Source organism: Hyla sarda, chromosome 4 (genome assembly GCF_029499605.1).
Source record: "Hyla sarda isolate aHylSar1 chromosome 4, aHylSar1.hap1, whole genome shotgun sequence".
Lineage (NCBI taxonomy): Eukaryota > Metazoa > Chordata > Amphibia > Anura > Hylidae > Hyla > Hyla sarda.
In genome coordinates, this window is record NC_079192.1 from 268,563,444 (window position 1) to 268,586,170 (window position 22,727).

At 41.9% G+C, this 22,727-nt stretch overlaps 1 protein-coding gene across 2 annotated transcripts in view; it reads left to right on the forward strand.

Annotated features, from left to right (window-relative positions):
- The window catches only part of PTPRR (protein tyrosine phosphatase receptor type R), a 182,217-nt gene that overhangs the window by 141,524 nt on the left and 17,966 nt on the right, over nucleotides 1-22,727 (forward strand). For both annotated transcript variants that reach the window (XM_056574125.1, XM_056574126.1), the window contains exons 10-12: nucleotides 2,236-2,315; nucleotides 5,430-5,567; nucleotides 22,200-22,310. In XM_056574125.1, coding sequence (XP_056430100.1) covers nucleotides 2,236-2,315; nucleotides 5,430-5,567; nucleotides 22,200-22,310 — 329 coding nt within the window. The remainder of the gene's footprint in view (nucleotides 1-2,235; nucleotides 2,316-5,429; nucleotides 5,568-22,199; nucleotides 22,311-22,727) is intronic.

Here is a 22,727-nt window from a genome sequence, read left to right on the forward strand (position 1 = left end):
TTGCATCCGTTTTTTTGTTTTTTTTTAAGTATACATTTTTAACCTTTCATTCCATTCGGTGTGTACTGCATATGTGCATACTCAAACCATATTGTGCAAACCGGATGGAACCGGGGGTACGGGGGAAAAAAAAGGACAAAACCGTACAAGGCGCAAAAAGTACACAACTGAATGCATCGTTTGGCATATGGTTTTCAATATGGTTCTGTACGGCTTTCAAATTGAAAACATATACGGGAACTCTATTGCAAAAACATTGTGTGAATGCAGCCTTACTAAAGTGCTTGCACTGATTGGGTGTCTAGTAGCGCCTCTCTACTATATAGTACAGTACTACATGTACTGCACTTCTGTTTTCCTGTGCCAGGACTGGAAGCTCCTTTGAACACAATGGCCCTCATTTACTATTCTAAGCCCGACTTGTTTTGTCAGGATTTTTGGGCGCATCTTTGTCTGCGACATGTCGCAGACATCGTGCGCCAGTCTGCGACACGATGCGACATTTTTTCCTGACGGACCCAATGTGGATTCTCCCAAACCCGAAAAAGGGGCGTAACCCGACATTTCTGAGCTTTTCCACGTATTTATAAAGGTTTCCAACCCGAATTTGTTGAATTGTTGTGGATTTTTTCCCGACAACTCAGAGGAGTTGGAAGCCAAAACCAACAAAACCCACGTGCGACAAACAGGATGCGACATAATAATAAATACCAGGGGAAAAAAGCAGTCGGGTAAGAAAGCAAGATAGACTTACAACATGATTTTCTAAGTAAATGAGGGCCAGTGTTATGTTTCAGGTACACTGTGTGTTCCTGTTCCCTGAGGAAACTCCTGTCCTGAATATAAGAAGGACAGTATTTAACGATTTACAGATTTCATCAACTTTTTTTTACTTTTATATGTAGGGGGTTTGCTTTATCTGTATTAATTATTCACTTTTTTATGTTTTTATTGGTTGACATTTTGGGGGCTTTAGAACCAATTGCTTTTTTTTTTTCATAGAAGCTTGGATTTAGCTTACAATGGTCATCCTGGAACCATGTGTAATGAATTGAGAATAAGTGCCAAAATTAATGATACATGAGAGTTAAGTGATAACAAAAAAAATGTGGTAGTACACACATCAATATGCATGTGCATAGTATACCATCTGGATCTGATTTTACCTGTTACCAGTTAATGCATGTAAACTGTGTGAATTTATTCACTGTTGGAACCACCATTATACCCTGTATTAGTGAACATTCTGTATCAGTGTACATTTTGTATCCACTATGCAGGTTGCTTTTCAGGCAACTACCATTAAAATTAATAGGAGTAAAGTAAATTGTGTAAAACAGCCAGCAAGTCTGTTTTCAGCTTCCCATCTACCTGTGGTATGTAATCTTAGGCTGGACTACCACTTTAATCCTATGGACATCTCAGAGATGAGGTAGAACAGGCTGTCCATAGCATGTTGGTACCTCCTTTTAATCTGAGGCATCTAAGAAAATACAGTATATACTGCACATGTACGTTATTCCAAGATTCATAAGAGGACCAAAATTCATAATGTTAATGAGAATAATAATTGACCGTCCGTTAGTTATGTATACTTTATTGGCAAACAGGAAAAGCAGTTCTGTTGAGGTTGCTGCATTCATCCAGCAGAGGTCACAATTCTACAGTTATATAACTCTTCTGTAGAAAATCTTTCCTCTTAAAGTCATGTAGAACTGTGAACAAAAATGTATATGTTCAACATGTAAAAAGATACAGGAGAGGCCATTAAAGCCATGAGACAGGTATCCTGGCAGTGTCCAAGGGTTTGTAGACAGAAGGGGTTCAGACTATCTGTTAGATATAGCACTATTTCAAGTTTAAAGATAATCTGTCATCAGTATCACCCACACTAACCTGTTGTACAGGCTTGGAGTGCGGTCAGCAATGACACTTACTGGTTCCCATCCAGTGCCTCCTTTTGCCACAATCCCAGTTCTTCGGTACACGAAAATGACCTGCTTGGTGCATGGGGGACATTTCCAAGCCCCTGGTGCACGGTAACGTCCGGTCAGGATCTTCCTATCAACGCCTTCTCCCCTGTGCTGAGCCTCCTTTGCTCTATGTACACCAGTACATATAATAATAAATGCTTAATATATGTCATATATAAACTGAAGTAAAACTACATTTAGCATTGGTATGTCTGCCATGTGTTTTATTCTCAGTGTATCTTTAATATTTTTGTTGCTTTAGATCCAGTAAGCAGAGTGTATCTGAAACCAAAGAACCCAAGAGATGCATTAAGCACCTATATAAATGCTAATTTTATCAGGGTGAGTATGATTTCTTTATATTATACATTAAATATACCATTAAAACGTACCTCCAGATCCTACAAAAAAATAATAAAATGTTACTCAGTACCTAATCCTAACCATGTAAATCAAATTTTTATGCCTCTATCACCTATATTTATTATAACAAAACCAATTTTCATTAGCTCACAGTGTTAGAAATCGTCTCAGGGGAAGGGGGGGGGGGTGTCCCTACGTTGAGGTGGTGAAAGGTGATTGGTGTGTCTGCTCATGCAGCTTTGTCCATGAGTAATCTCTTGTCCATGAATCATGGAAAAGCCTGATGCTGCTGCAAGACTGGTCAGTGTCCCAGTAGGTATGGGGACCCCTAGAGGTGGGATTTTCAGGAGCCTTTATTAAATATTCAAAAAAATTTAACAACCATATTACAAAAGATCTTTAAAAAGTACCTGTCATCAAACCACATTTTCTAAACTAACTCAGATTATATTCTCTAACTACTCCTAACACCCCTCCTGCCCTTAAAAAAAATTTCCGAGCTTCAAAAAGCTCTGTATCATACCTTTCCCCTTGCTCACATTGTGTGAGCTCCCGGCTAGAGAAAGTGGGTGTTCCCCAGCAGGCGCGATGTCACTGAAGCCTGCGAGAGCTGTGCCTTGCCATACCCCACACACAGTTCCTGAGTTTGGTCTCGGAAGGAGACCAAACTAACTGTTTATCTTGCGGCAAAGAACAGAACAGAGCCACCTAGTGGCCATTTTTTTTTTTTTTATCACATTAAAAACATTAAAAGGTTGAGAATTTTAACAGCAAGTAAATAGCAAATTGTCTTATAATAACATAAGGAACAATATACTAAAAGTTTATAAAACAAATGAAAAGTTTTTTGGATCTGAAAGTGCCCATTTAAGAATATGATTGCTTACTGTCATTCTTCAGGAAGACCAAACATGCCTGGATTTCTTAATGTAATAAAAAGGGCTAACAGTTAAGTGCCTCCTGTACGTTACTGCTGCAGTCATATAGTTAAATATGACCTATAGGCTCTTGAGTTCTGTCTAGGGAAACAATAAGGAAACTGTATCAACAAACAGTTCATTCATATTCCAGGTAAATAATGTATGTAGGCATTAGAGTTATACAGAGGATGAACAGGCCATTGCATAGCCATGATGAGCCACATGATCAGGTGGTACAATGTCTATTCCCAGCCCTGGGAAACGGAAAACATACTTTATGAAAAGGATTTCTTGCTATATACTTAGAAAAGTGTCACTGCCAAACTGAAAGGGGGTGTAAGATTTAGGATACCTATTGTCTACTGTCCTGTTAAAGTGGTATTCCAGAAATAGTTTTCATTTGACTATGGTACAGTGGTCGTAAAGTTAGTATTGTTCATTATATAGTGTCTAGACCTGTGTGTGACGGTGGTCTCACAATTCTTCTGTGATTTTCACCCCAATATTTATTTTTAACAGCATACAAAATGACGTTGTCTCAGATTTTCCCAGGTTGCAGTGTGGCCGAAACATTTCATCACTAGTAAGGTGATGACAGGGAGCCTGTCCTGCTTGAATGGGTGGAGAGACTGTTGGGTGGGAGAAAGATCATTCTGCAACTAACTGTATGTTTGCAACAGCTGGAGGCACCCTGGTCAGAAAACACTGGTCTTTTGAATGGAATGCAACTCATTTATGTTTCAATGGGTGGGGTGGCTGATGTGTGGGAGGTAGAAAAATTACCTCAAACTTACAAACAAGGAACTATGGCATTTGTAGTTGACAAAAAGATAGCCACAGCATTATGGTAATCTCACAACATAGCCATTTAGCCCCAAGACTCGCACAGATCCTCCCTAAGCATGTCTATTACTGTACGTACGGGTACGTACTAAAATTACCTTATGGTGGATAACCGCTTTAAGAAATTAATAGTGCAAAGTTCCCTATTCTAACTCTTTTGTTTGTTGTTGAGATCACAGGTATCTAAGGACACCTCTCGCTTTGAAAGGCCAAGCATGTCCTTCTATAATACAGACAGCCTATTAATTATAATAAAAATGACGTGATGCTATATGGGTGAACTATAGCTGTAACAGCCATAGTAGCTTCTATGGCACAAACACAGGTTAAAAGGGGCCCATTCAGATATAAGAACATCATACATTTTGTGTACTGATAAACGTTGAAGACTTTTTGTTATCTAGCCCTACTATCTGGGTACTCGAATATTTGGCGCTATTTTACATACCTTTTTATTATGGATACTAATGCTGCAGTTTCAGTTCAGTTTTTAGAGACCATCTCATTTTGCTATGGGGCCCTATAAATTCTAGTTACTTCTTCTAATGCTTATTCATCCTATAGCCGCATGGATGTTTTGCTGAGATTCCCATAAAAAAAATTGCAGATTTTTAGACATCCAAGCAGTAGAACATCTTGTGATCATAGGGGGATCCTAGCAAAAAGGCACTGTCCAAAATCCAAGTAATCTTACATAAAGTAGACTGATAAAATGTAATTGTACACTGTTCCCCACTAGGCAATCAATATCATATCTTCCACAGCTCTCTTAAAGGGTGATGTTTCATCAGAAATCGCCTATTGTTTAAATAAAGTTTTTACGTTAAAGATATTTACAAAGTACTATACAGTGGTGTCACCTTTTACTGCAATGCTCTACATATCACTTTCCAGCACCTTATGATCAAGTACAGAACAGACACTCTCAGCTGGCCTAGTGGTCTGACTGAAAAAGGCAAGATTTCAGAATATTTTTAAAATATAGACAGTTATATGAAAATTAGAAAATAAATATATTTTATTGATACGCCAAAAATATTCCAAAGGTAAGCAACCTCAATAAAATATGATATTTATTTTCTAATGTATCTATAAGACAATCTTAGGGTAAAAAAAAAAGTTGCATGCAGTTTTGGCTAAAAACATTAGACTGGGTAAGTTGTGTGAAACTCATCTGAAATATTTGAAATATTTTGTGAAATATTTTGTGCGAAGAATAGAAATATTTAGAATAATGAGCACTTCCTAACATTGTACTGTAGGTCAGTGATTGCTTTATGTGTCTATACCTGATGAATATGAAAGTATGATATTTTCTTCTCTATGGCAGGGCTATGGTGGCGAAGAGAAGAAGTTTATTGCTACACAAGGACCAATGATTCATACAGTCAATGACTTTTGGCAGATGGTTTGGCAAGAAGATGTCCCTGTTATTGTTATGATAACCAAACTCAAGGAAAAAAATGAGGTACTGACATATGATAAACATTTAAAGGGAAACTGACAGCGGGTTCAACTGCACTAATCCGAATACACAGACAGGGTTATATGGGGAGATTTATCAAAACTTGTCCAGAGGAAAAGTTGCTGAGTTGCCCATAGCAACCAATCAGATCACTTTAATTTTTGAAAAGTCCTCTGAAAAATGAAAGAAGCGATCTGATTGGTTGCTTTGGGCAACTCAGCAACTTTTCCTCTTGACAGGTTTTGATAAATCTCCCCCATAATGTATTGGGTTTAGTGCTGGTGAGCCCACTGTCAGTTTCCCTTTAACAAGAGATCAGAAACCTATTTGCACCCACTTGATGGAATACATACAAGGCCATACAGATTAAGAATTGTATGAACACTGTAAGTAAAGTTAAAACAATGGTTTGAAGGAGGATTTCTGAGTAATGGACAGGGTAAATCATGGAAGGACTCCTGGGAGAATCGGTGAGAGTCCTGATTACCCCGTCCACACAAGATGATTGACAGGTTACTCTCTACACAATGATACAGGAAAAGCTGTCAGTCATCCAGTATGGGTGTGGTTATCAAGACTCACTGTCTCTTCTAGTTGTCCTCTCAAGATTTACCTTGATTTTATTTAGAAATCTTTCTCCAAATCCTTTTCTGAACATACACTATACATGATGCGTGGTACGTTAGATGATAGTGGATCGTCTTTTATTTTAAAATGTACATGTCTGCATTATGACCACCATGTACCCCTTTTTGGTCTTATACTGCTATCTTATATAGAAAAAGAGAAGACCTGACTCACTGACTCATCAACACCCAGCCTAAACCCTTGGACCTAGAAACCTGAATTTTTGCACAGGTGTTGTTTTTAAATGTAGACAAGGAATAAGAAAGGATTTTTCGTAATTCCACCCTTAAGGGGGTGAAAAAGAGTTTTTTTTTGGTTTTTTTAAGTCCCATACAAGTCTATGGGAAATATATGTTACTGCATAACTTCCAAACAGCTGGAGATATTTTGATAATACTTGGTCACATGTTACTTATATGGCCACTTAAAATATAGGATAGTTAATTTAACCCTTATCTACCCCCATTTGTGAGGGTCAGGGTTTTTGTTTAAAGTCCCATGCAAATCAATGGGAAACGTATGTTCGCACATAACTTCCGTACGGCTGGAGATATTTCAATACCTGGTACACATATTACGGGTCGAGATAGGAGGTCGAGTTAGGAGGATGGGATATGAGGTCGGGATAGGAGGTCGAGATAGCAGGTTGAAATAGGAGGTCGAGATAGGAGGACGGGATGATCGGGATAGGAGGTCATGATAGGAGGTTGGGATAGGAGGTCAAGATAGGAGGTTGAGATAGGAGGTCGAGTTAGGAGGATGGGATATGAGGTCGAGATAGGAGGACAGGATAGGAGGTCCGTATAAGAGGTAGAAATAGGAGCACGGGATAGGAGGTCGCAATAGAAGGTTGGGATAGGAGGTTGGGATAGGAGGTCGGGATTGGAGGTCGAGATAGGAGGTCAATATAAGAGGACGGGATAGGAGGTCGGGATAGGAGGATGGGATATGAGGTCGAGCTTGGAGGACAGGATAGGAGGTCGGGATAGGAGGTCGGGATAGGAGGGCGAGATAGGAGGTCGAGATAGGAGGATGGGATAGGAGGTCGAGATAGGAGGACAGGATAGGAGGACAGGATAGATGGTCGGGATAGGAGGTCGGGATAGGAGATCGGCATAGGAGGACGGGATAGGAGGTCGGGAAAGGAGGTCAAGATAGGAGGACGGGATATGAGGACGGGATAGGAGGACGGGATAGGAGGACGGGATAGGAGGTCAGGATAGGAGGTCAGGATAGGAGGTCGGAATAGGAAGACGGTATAGGAGGTCGGGATAGGAGGTCGAGATAGGAGGTCGGGATAGGAGGTCGGGATAGGAGGACGGGATAGGAGGTCGGGATAGGAGGTCGGGAAAGGAGGTCAAGATAGGAGGACGGGATATGAGGACGGGATAGGAGGACGGGATAGGAGGTCAGGATAGGAGGTCAGGATAGGAGGTCGGGATAGGAGGATGGTATAGGAGGTCGGGATAGGAGGTCGAGATAGGAGGTCGGGATAGGAGGTCAGGATAGAAGGTTGGGATAGGAGGACGGTATAGGAGGTCAGGATAGGAGGTCGGGATAGGAGGTCAAGATAGGAGGACGGGATAGGAGGACAGGATAGGAGGTCAGGATAGGAGGTCGGGATAGGAGGTCGAGATAGGAGGACGGGATAGGAGGTCGGGAAGGTCGGGATAGGAGGTCAAGATAGGAGGTCGGAATAGGAGGACAGTATAGGAGGTCGGGATAGGAGGTCGGTATAGGAGGACGGTATAGGAGATGGGAATAGGAGGTCGGGATAGGAGGTCGAGATAGGAGGTAAAGATCGGAGGTAAAGATAGGAGGTCGAGATAGGAGGAAGGGATAGGAGGACGGGATAGGAGATTGGGATAGGAGGACAGGATAGGAGGTCAGGATAGGAGGTCGGGATAGGAGGTCGGGATAGGAGGATGGTATAGGAGGTCGGGATAGGAGGTCGAGATAGGAGGTCGGGATAGGAGGTCAGGATAGAAGGTTGGGATAGGAGGACGGTATAGGAGGTCAGGATAGGAGGTCGGGATAGGAGGTCAAGATAGGAGGACGGGATAGGAGGACAGGATAGGAGGTCAGGATAGGAGGTCGGGATAGGAGGTCGAGATAGGAGGACGGGATAGGAGGTCGGGAAGGTCGGGATAGGAGGTCAAGATAGGAGGACAAGATGGGAGGTCGGGATAGGAGGTCGGAATAGGAGGACAGTATAGGAGGTCGGGATAGGAGGTCGGTATAGGAGGACGGTATAGGAGATGGGAATAGGAGGTCGGGATAGGAGGTCGAGATAGGAGGTAAAGATCGGAGGTAAAGATAGGAGGTCGAGATAGGAGGAAGGGATAGGAGGACGGGATAGGAGATTGGGATAGGAGGACAGGATAGGAGGTCAGGATAGGAGGTCGGGAAGGTTGGGATAGGAGGTCGAGATAGGAGGACGGGATAGGAGGACGGGATAGGAGGTCAGGAAGGTCGGGATAGGAGGTTGAGATAGGAGGACGGGATGGGAGGTCGGAATAGGAGGTCGGGATAGGAGGTAAAGATAGGAGGTCGAGATAGGAGGAAGGGATAGCAGAACGGGATAGGAGGTCAGGATAGGAGTTCGGGATAGGAGGTCTGGAAGGTCAGGATAGGAGGTCAAGATAGGAAGACGGGATAGGAGGATGGGATAGGAGGTCGGGATAGGAGGTCGGGATAGGAGGTCGGGAAGGTCTGGATAGGAGGTTGAGATAGGAGGACGGGATGGGAGGTCGGTATAGGAGGTAAAGATAGAAGGTCTAGATTGGAGGTCGAGATAGGAGGAAGGGATAGGAGGACGGGATAGGAGAACGGGATATGAGGACAGGATAGGAGGTCGAGATAGGAGGATGGGATAGGAGGTCGGGATAGTAGGACGGGATAGGTGGTCGAGATAGGAGGATGGGATAGGAGGTCGGGATAGGAGGTCGGGATAGGAGGTCGGGATAGGAGATTGGGATAGGAGGTCGGGATAGGAGATTGGGATAGGAGGTCGAGATAGGAGGACGGGATAGGAGGACGGGATATGAGGATGGGATATGAGGACTATTGGCAGTATATAAGCAGCGTGAGAAGGCGGGTTCCCCTGCGCGCAGACTCTGTAAAAGTCCTCAAAGGATGTCGGTCTTCAATTCCATGAAACAGCAGATGTAATGTTTCGAGTTGTTTGGATGCCCGTAGACTTTACCCAGAGCGGCCTCATTACTATAGGATCGTAAAAAGTAAATCTATGTTACCCCAAATTTAACGCGAGCGGAGCCGCGGGCAAAAGCTAGTATTGTAGGAGCTTATAGGGGAGAATCTGGCTGGTGCCCTGCACATTCAGCTGCTCTGCCTTCAATGCTCTTTCAGGGTACATTCAAACGAGTGGATTTTCGCAGCGGATTTCGCTACAGATCCACCGCTGAAGGACCCTCTGTATTCTGCCTTCACATGTGCCTGCTCGTAGCGGCAATACGCCGCTACGTGCAGACACACTGAAGCGATGTGCGAGTTGACTCGCATGCGCGGTGTACTCTCACGCATTGCGGCCGCTCCGCCTGTTCAATGAGCTAGGCCGAGAGCTGTCGCGAAGTGCGAGTATACTGCGCATGAGCGCGGCAACCCGCACATCGCACTGTGTCTGCTCTTAGCTGCGTATTGCTGCTCCGAGCAGGCACATGTAAAGGCAGAATACAGAGAGTGTAAAATACGCTGCAAATCCGCTCGTGTGAACGTACCCTTCAAAAGGTCACATATTTTAACTATGAGGAAATTTTATATAATGATTTTTTAACTATTAAAATTGCCTCAGTGCATGTCATAATTTAAAGGGTGAACTGGTGCCAGAAAGTTAAACAAATTTGTAAATTACTTCTATTAAACAATCTTTAACCTTCCAGTACTTCTTAGCAGCTGTATGCTACAGAGTAAATTATTTTTATTTTTTTTATTTTTTTGTCTTGTCCACATTGCTCTCTGCTGACACCTCTGTCTGTGTCAGGAACTGTCCAGAATAGCATAGGTTTGCTATGAGGATTTTCTCCTGCTCTGGACAGTTCCTGATACGGGCATCAGGTGTCAGCAGAGAGCACTGCGGACAAGACAAAAAAGAAATTTAAAAAGCAAAGAATTTCCTTAGTAGCATACAGCTGCTAAAAAGTACTGGAAGGATAAAGATTTTTTAATAGAAGTAATTTACAAATCTGTTTAACTTTCTGGCACCAATTTGTTTTCCACCGGAGTACCCCTTGAAACATGATGTATACCACTAGCTTACATTATAGAAATTACACAGGGTTATCTAAAACATATGGATTTGTTCAGCACACTATTCATCACTATTTTAGGTTACATGTTAACGCTGAGATGCCTAGAGCTATTTAATAGAGTCCCTATAGACCCATAGACTGGAGATATAGATATCCTGTAGTGCCTCTTCTTGTCATCTTTTAACAGTAATTCTCCACTACAAGTACAGATGTGTAACATTCCCAGGTCCATGAGCCATAATGAGAGATTATACACTTTATATTTGCCTTTATTCCATCTGATTGAACTATATATTCTAGGTTTTGGCTCTGGTCATTAGAGTTTTGGTTGCTGGTAGAGGCCTTACTTAGACGAAATTAGTTGATATTTGTCTCATCAAAATGCTGAATTATGAAAAGGGCAATTGGTATTTTTATGGAGATTTTACTGGATAATATCAACACTTGCACTTTGACTGTATTGTGCCTTGCAGCTCAAAGGCCCAAATCAGTGAAGGCAACACAAATGTAGACAGTGCCAGAGCAAGACTCAGATAAAGATACTGTTGCAAGCAATTCCAAGCAGCTAGGTGTATGCATTAGATGACAGATTACTAAACCTGACCATTCAAGTGCATGCAGCCTAATGTCTATTGATACTAGGTATTACTTGGTGGCACAGGATACCACAATCTGAACTGTATACAATATTTCAATTTATTTACCTAATCTATACAGTATGCATATGAGGTAGGATATAGTGGTAAGAATGGGCTGATATTTGCTTTTATTTTAGTTTAAATTATGGTATTCCTTCTTGTTTATACACATTAGGTGCTAGTATAACCCCTGGCAAAAAAACAAACAAACAAACAAAAAAAACATAAAATTATCATACTTAGAGGATGTTTATCTAGTTATCTTCATAGAAAACATACAAGATCACAGATATGACACAAAATAATGTTTGCTTAATAGCTGAAAGTTCTGGCTTTATGAAACAACCTTCAAGCTAATGAAAGGAAATTATTTCGATTAATTGCATAGAATCACTCAATGTTCAGGAAAATATTACAGCATTGTACTTGTACTTGGCATTTCCAAAACAAATACCTGCAGAAGCAAAAAGAGAACTTAAAGGGGTACTCCGCTGCTCAGTATTTGGAACAAACTGTTCCGAACGCTGGAGCTAGTGCCGGGAGCTCGTGATGTCATAGCCCCACCACATCATGATGTCCCACCCCGCCCCCCTCAATGCAAGTCTATGGGAGGGGGCTTGACAGCCATCACGCCCCCTCCCATAGACTTGCATTGAGGTGGTGGAGTGTGACGTCATGAGGGGGTGGTGCTATGACGTCACGAGCTCCCAGTTTGTTCCAAACGCTGAGCAGTGGAGAACCCCTTTAAGTTCTATTTTTGCTTCTCCAGGTATTTGTTTCAGGGGAACATTTATAGGCCAAGCTGTAGGGCATAGGGACAGTGAACAGAACATAGTCCAACAAGAGAATTGTCAGTTTTATGGAAAGATTACAAAACTCCTTGAAGAGGAAGATCCCACCTGGAGTGGTATTTGTTTCTATTCAGCTGTGAGGGTTATAAAAAGGAAAATATACAGGTAGACCAAGGAAATCATCAAAGCATCAATGTACAACATTCTAAGGAAATGAAAAACAATACACAGTTTGATAAATTTGGGCCAATGTTTGTAAATGAAGTGAGATTTACAAAACTATGTCAAATAAAAACCAGCATTAGCACCTAAGGCCAGCGCTACACTGAAACTTTTTAGTGCAATCTTGGGAGCTAAGGCAGTCCCAAAATACTTAAAAACAATGAGTGGAGTGTAGGTTTCTTTGTGGGTTTTAATTCCCTACAGTTTATTGTCCACGGTATTTACTAAGCTTTCCCTACATTTTCCACTTTCCCTGCACTTTGCTTTTTTTTACACATTCTCAGATCTGTAGGGTTTTCCTCAGCTCAAATCCACCACATTGGCCCTCATTTACTTCGGGTTGTAAGTCTATCGGGTTGTAATCGGGTTGTAAGTCTATCTTGCTTTCTTATCCGACTGCTTTTTTCCCCTGGTATTTATTATTATGTCGCATCCTGTTTGTCGCACGTGGGTTTTGTTGGTTTTGGTTTCCAACTCCTCTGAGTTGTCGGGAAAAAATTCACAACAATTCAACAAATTGGGGTTGGAAACCTTTATAAATATGTGGGAAAGCTCAGAAATGTCGGGTTACGGTTACGCCTCTTTTTCGGGTTTGGGAGAATCCACATCGGGTTCGTCGGGAAAAAATGTTGCATCGTGTCGCAGACTGGCGCACAATGTCTGCGACATGTCGCCGACAAAGATGCGCCAAAAAAACCCGACAAAACAAGTCGGGTTTAGAATAGTAAATGAGGGCCATTTTATGTGGAAACCTTAGTAAATATGTTGGGTTTTTGTGAAAATGTCGGGACCATGCCCCTTTTCTGAGACCACGCCCCTTTCCCCAGCTGCCACGCCCCTTTTTTGGGTTTTCTTAGCAAAATGGAGAGTTAGTCGGGGTTTCTTCAATTCTGGCGCAAATTCTGGTGCAGACAGAATTTGTGGCGCAGAATCTGGCGCACAAGCTGACAAAACATGTCGGGTTTGCAATAGTAAATGAGGGCCAATAAATAGAGCTACAAAAAGTCGCAGTGTAGCCACGTAGGAAAGCAAGGTTACAGTGGGCTAGAGAAGCAATCATTCAGTGTGGGGTAGACAATACAGGTGATATTCAGAGATGAACCACCAATCTTCCAAGGAAATTATGCTGGAACTTTTCTCTGGAGCCATAAGAAGATGATACCTGAAGAAAGAAATTGGATTTCACCATTAGTTTATGATATAAGGGTCACATGCCAGGTAAAGGACCTGGAACAGTCAATGCACAGCTTCAATAAGAAAGTGATAATGTTTGTTTTTCATTTAGTTGCATAATACTTCTGCATACTAATATTTGTTTAATAATTGGGTACGCATAGCTATTCTCCAAAGAAAGCCAAATCCTTTTACTTACTTTTTTAATAATTTAAGTTGAAGGTTTCTTAACATTTTAGATTGAAGGAGAACACTATAGTTCTTCAATAATAAAATGATTTCTCAAAAAATACAACGTGATTAAAAATTGTGCACAGTAGATATGCCGCGTGTGTGGTAGTTCCATCATTTTTGCAAGGTAGTGTGATCAAAGATGCATGTTAATGGGAATTAATAAATACTCAAATGTGAAAAATGCAGATTTCAATATGTAACTTTATAATCTAATGCTTTAAAAGGGTACTCCGGTAGAAAACATTATTATTATTTTTTAAGTCAACTGATGCCAGAAAGTGAAACCGATTTGTAAATTTACAAATCTGTTTAACCTCTTAAGGACGTAGGGCGTACCTGTATGCCCTACGCCCGGTCACGGTGTTTAAAACGGGGTCACGCCGTGACCCCGCATCACACTGGGTCGGTCCCGGCTGCTAGTCATAGCCGGAACCCTGGGCTAACAGCGCGTGGCATCGATCGTTGTGCCGCAGGCTGTTAACCCTTCAGACGCGGCAATCAAAGTTGACTGCCGACAGCTCAGTCGGGCTGATCGGGACATCGTGATAAAATCGTGATGTCCCGATCAGCTAGGATGCAAGCAGAGGGAGCTATAGTACTGCAAAAAAAAAAGTGAAAAGAAAAGTTAACAAAGGTCATTTAACCTCTTAAGGACCCAGGACGTACGGGGACGTCCCCGCACCCTGGGCCTTAAGGACCCAGGACGTCCCCGTACGTCCTGGCGTTTTCCGGTCTCTGCCGCACGCCGGGCAGAGATCGGAACCAGATGCCTGTTGAAATCCTTCAGCAGGCATCCAGGGCAAACGCCAAGGGGGGCCATATAGGCCATATCGCCGCAAATCGCAAGGAAAATCGCCCTTGCGGTCTGCGGCGATACCGGGCTGATCGGGTCTCTGGGACCCGACCGCCCGGTAATTTCGCATGATCCCGGCTGTCACAGACAGCCAGGACCATGCTAACGTATAGGAGCGAGGTGGCAAGCCGGTCACCTCCTCCTATACCCTGCGATCTGTCTGTTAGTTAACCGACCAATCGCAGGAGGGGGGGCGGTTACTTCCTCCTGTCCTGCCCGGCCCCTGAAAGTCCGCAGAGGACGGGAGGAAGACCGGAGGATGCGGCGGGGGACGGGGGAGTGCTGGGGACCGGCCCCGGTACTTACCTCGTCCCTGAAGACCCGGATCCCGGCGAGGAAGATGGCGGCGGCGGCGACAGGTGAGTATATCTTCAGCCGCGGTCGGGCCCTTTACAACAATGCACGTCGCCGTAAAGCGACATGCATTGCTGTAATAGGACCCTGTAAACTACAACTCCCAGCATGCCCAGACAGCCCTTGGCGTCTGGGCATGCTGGGAGTTGCAGTTTTGCAACATCTGGAGGTCCACAGTTTTTGGACCACTGTGCCCTTCCAGATGTTGCAAAACTACACATCCTCAGCACGCCCTTACTGTCCAGGCATGCTGGGAGTTGTAGTGCTGTAACATCTGGCCCTTCAGATGTTGCAGAACTACAACTCCCAGCATGCCTGGACAGTTTTGGCATACTGGGGGTTGTAGTTTTGCAACATCTGGAAGGGCACAGATTGGGAACCACTGTATTAGTGGTCTGCAAACTGTAGTCCTCCAGATGTTGCAAAACTACAACTTCAAGCATGCTGGGAGTTGTAGTCCGGCAACATCTGGCTCTAAAGATGTTGCCGAACTACTACTCCCAGCATGCCTGAGAATGTTTGGGAGTTGTGGTTTTGCAACAGCTGGAGGCACACTGGTTGGGAAACATTGTTTCCTAACTCAGTGTTTCCCAACCCGTGTGCCTCCAGCTGTTGCAAAACCACAACTCCCAAACATTCTCAGGCATGTTGGGAGTAGTAGTTTTGCAACAGCTGGAGGTCCCCCCCCTGTGAATGTACAGGGTACATTCACATGGGCAGGGGGCTTACAGTGAGTATCGGGCTGCAAGTTTGCAATGCAGCAAATTTTGCGCGGCAGCTTAAACTCGCTGTAACCCCCCGCCCGTGTGACTGTACCCTAAAAACACTACACTACACTACACTAACACAAAATAAAATAAAAAGTAAAAAAACACTACATATACACATACCCCTACACAGCCCCCCTCCCTCCCCAATAAAAATGAAAAACGTCTGGTACGCCACTCTTTCCAAAATGGAGCCTCCAGCTGTTGCAAAACAACAACTCCCAGTATTGCCGGACAGCCGTTGACTGTCCAGGCATGCTGGGAGTTTTGCAACAGCTGGAGGCACCCTGTTTGGGAATCACTGGCGTAGAATACCCCTATGTCCACCCCTATGCAAATCCCTAATTCAGGCCTCAAATGCGCATGGCGCTCTCACTTTGGAGCCCTGTCGTATTTCAAGGCAACAGTTTAGGGTCACATATGGGGTATCGCCGTACTCGGGAGAAATTGACTAACAAATCTTGGGGGTCTTTTTCTCCTTTCACCCCTTATGAAAAGGTGAAGTTGGGGTCTACACCAGCATGTTAGTGTAAAAAAATAAACTTTTTACACTAACATGCTGGTGTTGCCCTATACTTTTCATTTTGACAAGAGGTAAAGGGGAAAAAAGCCCCCCAAAATTTGTAACGCAATTTCTCCCGAGTACGGAGATACCCCATATGTGGGCGTAAAGTGCTCTGGGGGCGCACAACAAGGCCCAGAAGGGAGAGTGCGCTGATTGTTACAGCGGTTTTGACAAACGCAAAAAAAAAAAAAAAACACATGTGACCCCATTTCGGAAACTACACCCCTCCCGGAATGTAATGAGGGGTGCAGTGAGAATTTACACCCCACTGGTGTCTGACAGATCTTTGGAAGAGTGGGCTGTGCAAATTAAAAATGTTGTACAGCCCACTGTTCCAAAGATATGACAGACACCAGTGGGGGGTAAATGCTCACTTTACGCCTTCTTACGTTCCTCAAGGGGTCTAGTTTCCAAAATGGTTTGCCATGTGGGGGTTATTTTGCTGTCCTGGCGCCATATGGGCTTCCTAAATGCGACATGCCCCCCGAGCAAAATTTGCTCTCAAAAAGCCAAATATGACTCCTTCTCTTCTGAGCATTGTAGTTCGCCCGTAGTGCACTTCAGGTCAACTTATGGGGTACCTCCATACTCAGAAGAGATGTGGTTACAAATTTTGGGGGGTATTTTCTGCTATTAACCCTTGCAAAAATGTGAAATTTGGGGGGGGAAACACACCTTTTAGTGATTTTTTTTTTTTTTTTTTTTTTACGTATGCAAAAGTCGTGAAACCCCTGTGGGGTATTAAGGCTCACTTTATTTCTTGTTACGTTCCACAAGGGGTCTAGTTTCCAAAATGGTATGCCATGTGTTTTTTTTTTTGCTGTCCTGGCACCATAGGGGCTTCCTAAATGCGACATGCCCCCGAGTAAAATTTGCTCTCAAAAAGCCAAATATGACTCCTTCTCTTCTGAGCATTGTAGTTCACCCATAGTACACCTCAGGTCAACTTATGGGGTACCTTCATACTCAGAAGAGATGGGGTTACAATGTTTGGGGGGTATTTTCTGCTATTAACCCTTGCAAAAATGTGAAATTTGGGGGGAAACACATTTTAGTGAAATTTAATTTTTATTTTTTTACATATGCAAAAGTCGTGAAACTCCTGTGGGGTATTAAGGCTCACTTTATTCCTTGTTACGTACCTCAAGGGGTCTAGTTTCCAAAATGGTATGCCATGTGGGGGATTTTTGCTGTTCTGGCACCATAGGGGCTTCCTAATTGCAACATGCCCCCCAAAAACCATTTAAAAAAAACGTACTCTCCAAAATCCCCTTGTCGCTCCTTCGCTTCTGAGCCCTCTACTGCGCCCGCCGAACACTTTACATAGAAATATGAGGTATGTGCTTACTCGAGAGAAATTGGGCTACAAATATAAGTATACATTTTCTCCTTTTTCCCCTTGTAAAAATTCAAAAATTGGGTCTACAAGAACATGCGAGTGTAAAAAATGGAGATTGTGAATTTTCTCCTTCACTTTGCTGTTATTCCTGTGAAACACCTAAAGGTTTAAAACGCGGACTGAATGTCATTTTGAATACTTTGGGGGGTGCAGTTTTTATAATGGGGTCATTTGTGGGGTATTTCTAATATGAAGACCCTTCAAATCCACTTCAAACCTGAACTGGTCCATGAAAAATTGTGAGTTTGGAAATTTTGTGAAAAATTGGAAAATTGCTGCTGAACTTTGAAGCCCTCTGGTGTCTTCCAAAAGTAAAAAGTCATCAATTTTAGGATGCAAACATAAAGTGGACATATTTTATATGTGAATAAAAAAAAATTATTTGGAATATCCATTTTCCTTACAAGCAGAGAGCTTCAAAGTTAGAAAAATGCAAAATTTTCAAAATTTTCATAAAATTTTGGGATTTTTCACCAAGAAAGGATGCAAGATACCACAAAATTTTACCACCATGTTAAAGTAGAATATGTCACGAAAAAACAATCTCGGAATCAGAATGATAACTAAAAGCATTCCAGAGTTATTAATGTTTAAAGTGACAGTGGTCAGATGTGCAAAAAATGGCCGGGTCCTGAGGTGTAAAATGGCTGGGTCTTTAACCCCTTAAGGACTCAGCCCATTTTGGCCTTAAGGACTCAGACAATTTAATTTTTACGTTTTCATTTTTTCCTCCTCGCCTTCTAAAAATCATAACTCTTTTATACTTTCATCCACAGACTAGTATGAGGGCTTATTTTTTGCGTGACCAGTTGTCCTTTGTAATGACATCACTCATTATATCATAAAATGTATGGCGCAACCAAAAAACACTATTTTTGTGGGGAAATTAAAACGAAAAACGCAATTTTGCTAATTTTGGAAGGTTTTGTTTTCACTCCGTACAATTTATGGTAAAAATGACATGTGTTCTTTATTCTGAGGGTCAATACGATTAAAATGATACCCATTATTATATACTTTTGTATTATTGTTGCGCTTAAAAAAAATCACAAACTTTTTAACCAAATTAGTACGTTTAGAATCCCTTTATTTTGATGACCTATAACTTTTTTATTTTTCAGTATAAGCGGCGGTATGGGGGCTCATTTTATGCGCCATGATCTGTACTTTTTTTTGATACCACATTTGTATATAAAAAACTTTTAATACATTTTTTATAATTTTTTTTTTAATAAAATGTATTAAAAAAGTAGGAATTTTGGACTTTTTAAAAATTTTTTCGTTCACGCCGTTCACCGTACGGGATCATTAACATTTTATTTTAATAGTTCGGACATTTACGCACGCGGCGATACCAAATATGTCTACAAAAAATGTTTTTTACGCTTTTTGGGGGTAAAATAGGAAAAAACGGACGTTTTACTTTTTTATTGGGGGAGGGGATTTTTCACTTTTTTTTTACTTTTACTTTTACATTTTTTTACATTTTTTTTTACACTTGAATAGTCCCCATAGGGGACTATTCATAGCAATACCATGATTGCTAATACTGATCTGTTCTATGTATAGGACATAGAACAGATCAGTATTATCGGTCATCTCCTGCTCTGGTCTGCTCGATCACAGACCAGAGCAGGAGACGCCGGGAGCCGGACGGAGGGAGGTGAGGGGACCTCCGTGCGGCGTTATGAATGATCGGATCCCCGCAGCAGCGCTGCGGGCGATCCGATCGTTCATTTTAATCGCGAACTCCCGCAGATGCCGGGATCTGTATTGATCCCGGCACCTGAGGGGTTAATGGCGGACGCCCGCGAGATCGCGGGCGTCGGCCATTGCCGGCGGGTCCCTGGCTGCGATTAGCAGCCGGGATCAGCCGCGCATGACACGGGCATCGCTCCGATGCCCGCGGTTATGCTTAGGACGTAAATGTACGTCCTGGTGCGTTAAGTACCACCTCACCAGGACGTACATTTACGTCCTGCGTCCTTAAGGGGTTAAGGGGTTAAAGGGGTACTCCGGTGAAAAACTTTTTTTTTTTTTAAATCAACTGGTGCCAGAAAGTTAAACAGATTTGTTAATTACTTCTATTAAAAAATCTTAATCCTTCCTGTACTTATTAGCTGCTGAATACTACAGCGGAAATTTTTTTCTTTTTGAAACACAGAACTGTCTGCTGACATCATGACCACAGTGCTCTCTGCTGACATCTCTGTCCATTTTAGGAACTGTCCAGAACAGCAGATGTTTGCCATGGGGATTTCCTTTTACTCTGGACAGTTCCTAAAATGGACAGAGATGTCAGCAGAGAGCACTGTGCTCATGATGTCAGCAGACAGCTCTGTGTTTCAAACGGAAAAGAAATTCCACTGTAGTATTCAGCAGCTAATAAGTACAGGAAGGATTAAGATTTTTTAATAGAAGTAATTTACAAATCTGTTTAACTTTCTGGCACCAGTTGATTTAAAAAAAAAAAAAAGTTTTTCACCGGAGTACCCCTTTAACCCCTTTCCTAATAAAAGTTTGAATCCCCCCCTTTTCCAATAAAAAAAACTGTGTAAATAAAAATAAACATATGTGGTATCACCGTGTGCAAAAATGTTCGAACTATAAAAATATATTGTTAATTAAATCGCACGGTCAATGGCATACGTGCAAAAAATTCCAAAGTACAAAATTGTGTATTTTTGGTCACTTTTTATATCATGAAAAAATGAATAAAAAGCGATCAAAAAGTCCGATCAATAAAAAAATGGTACCGATAAAAACTTCAAAACACGGCACAAAAAATGAGTCCTCAAACCGGCCCGTATGCGGAAAAAGAAAAAAGTTATAGGGGTTAGAAGATGAGAATTTTTTACATACAAATTTTCCTGCATGTAGTCATGATTTTTTTCCGAAGTACGACAATATCCAACCTATATAAGTATGGTATCATTTTAATCGTATGGACCTACAGAGTAAAGATATGTGTTATTTTTACCGAAAAATGCACTACGTAGAAACGGAAGCCCCCAAAAGTTACAAAATGACATTTTTTTCTTCACTTTTGTCGCACAATGAATTTTTTTTCCATTTTGCTGTGGATTTTGGGGTAAAATGACTAATTTAACTGCAAAGTAGAATTGGTGGCACCATAAATAATCCATCATATGGAATTTTATGTGCAAAATTGAAAGCGTTATGATTTTTAGAAGGTGATGAGGAAAAAAATGAAAATGCAAAACAGAAAAACCCTGCGTCCTTAAGGGGTTAACTTTCTGGCACCAGTTGATTTGAAAAAAAAAATATTCCTGCCAGAGTACCCCTTTTAATATGATGTGGATATGACTGACTTCTATTTTAGGGCCTACTTCCATGCAATGTGCATATTTTAGCTAAAAAAAAAATAGTATTTTTACTTAAATCCATCTACAAAGCTTGGTTTTGTGAGCAGACTGGTCAGGGTACAATCGTATTTTTAGACTTTTGTTTTCCCATGTTTATAATTTCCCTCAGATTCATAGGGAGGAGTAGAGACTGCAGATCAGATAAAGTGACAATGTGAACATTTCCACAATGGGTGGCTGCTGAACTTTTCAATGTTTTTCTTTCCCCTAATCATCTTATAAGGGAGCTTGTCACCATATTTCAGGCAGTGATTTAGCTGAGCTCATGGCTGTTACAAGCTCCAGTGACTCTTGATAGTTCATCTTGTAGAAAGGCTGAACAGGTCAGTTGGACATATCAGATTCATAGACATATTCATATTTTCTGCTTTATTTGTGTGCATGTAGATATTGTGTTCACCATAGTTGTCACTAGTTGTCTGGGAAAATACTTCTGTTAAATACATTGTTACTCCATAGAGGTGAATGTCGTGTGCATGTTTACATTTAAAATTGTTCCAGCAAATCAGAGATAAGGTTTGTGTACATGAATGGACACTGCATAATACCAAAAAAGAACACACTCACATTACAAGCATATGAGTTTTTATATACACGATACTTGTCACGGTTACGCCACATTGGCCCTCATTTACTTAGAAAATCGGGTTGTAAGTCTATCTTGCTTTCTTACCCGACTGCTTTTTTCCCCTGATATTTATTATTATGTCGCATCCTGTTTGTCGCACGTGGGTTTTGTTGGTTTCGGTTTCCAACTCCTCTGAGTTGTGGGGAAAAAATCCAGAACAATTCAACAAATTCGGGTTGGAAACCTTTATAAATACGTGGGAAAGCTCAGAAATGTCGGGTTACGCCCCTTTTTTGGGTTTGGGAGAATCCACATTGGGTCCGTCGGGGAAAAATGTTGCATCGTGTCGCAGACTGGCGCACGATGTCTGCGACATGTCGCAGACAAAGATGCAACAAAAAAAAAACGACAAAACAAGTCGGGTTTAGAATAGTAAATGAGGGCAATTGACTTTAGTAGGTAATGCATAATAATAAATCATTGTATTGGTCCAAACATACATGTACAGAATTGGAATATATGAAATAGCACAGCCTAATGTGTACTTCATAGTAGAATATATAAAAACAATAAGCTGATCTGGGCAAGGCCAAGGTGTTATTAAACTACATTACATAGACTACATAATGGTTGATTTTCCAGCTGCCTTAATTCCTGCCCTTAGGTTCCTGTACTATCATATTTGCATATGTCAATGCTATAGAACATTGTGCAAAAAGACAATAACAAATATTGCTAATCTGCGTGACATTAAATTTGTACTTATGTGAATGACATTTTGTTCCCACAGAAATGCGTCCTCTACTGGCCTGAAAAGAGAGGAATATATGGGAATGTCGAGGTGCTTGTTAATAGTGTCAGTGAACAAGAGTTCTATACGATTCGGAGTCTCACCTTAAAGGTAACACTTATTGCACTAAAGGGATCACAGTAGGTTATTTGAATATAAAAGCCCTCACTGCCGCGGTCCTTTAAATGGCACTAAGATGCAATGAAGCATGGGCCCATTTAAACCTCTGTTTACATTGATACTGGGTTCTGCAACATCTAGTTTCCAATGTTCTTGTAGGATCTGTCAGGATTCACTATGATCCATGTATCTGCCCTGATCCAAATAACGTCATGCAGGCAGCAGAAATCATGCATCTCTTGTCTAAGTTGTACATATGTTGTGTCTTAACTTACATTGGAGAAAATACATGAACTCTTAGAGTCGGATACTAATCTGATGTGTAGAAATCTAAGGCTGCCCCTGGGTCTGCTGCCCCCAATGTGTCAGAGGTATGCAATTTGCAGTAACATGGATTCTGATGAGGAT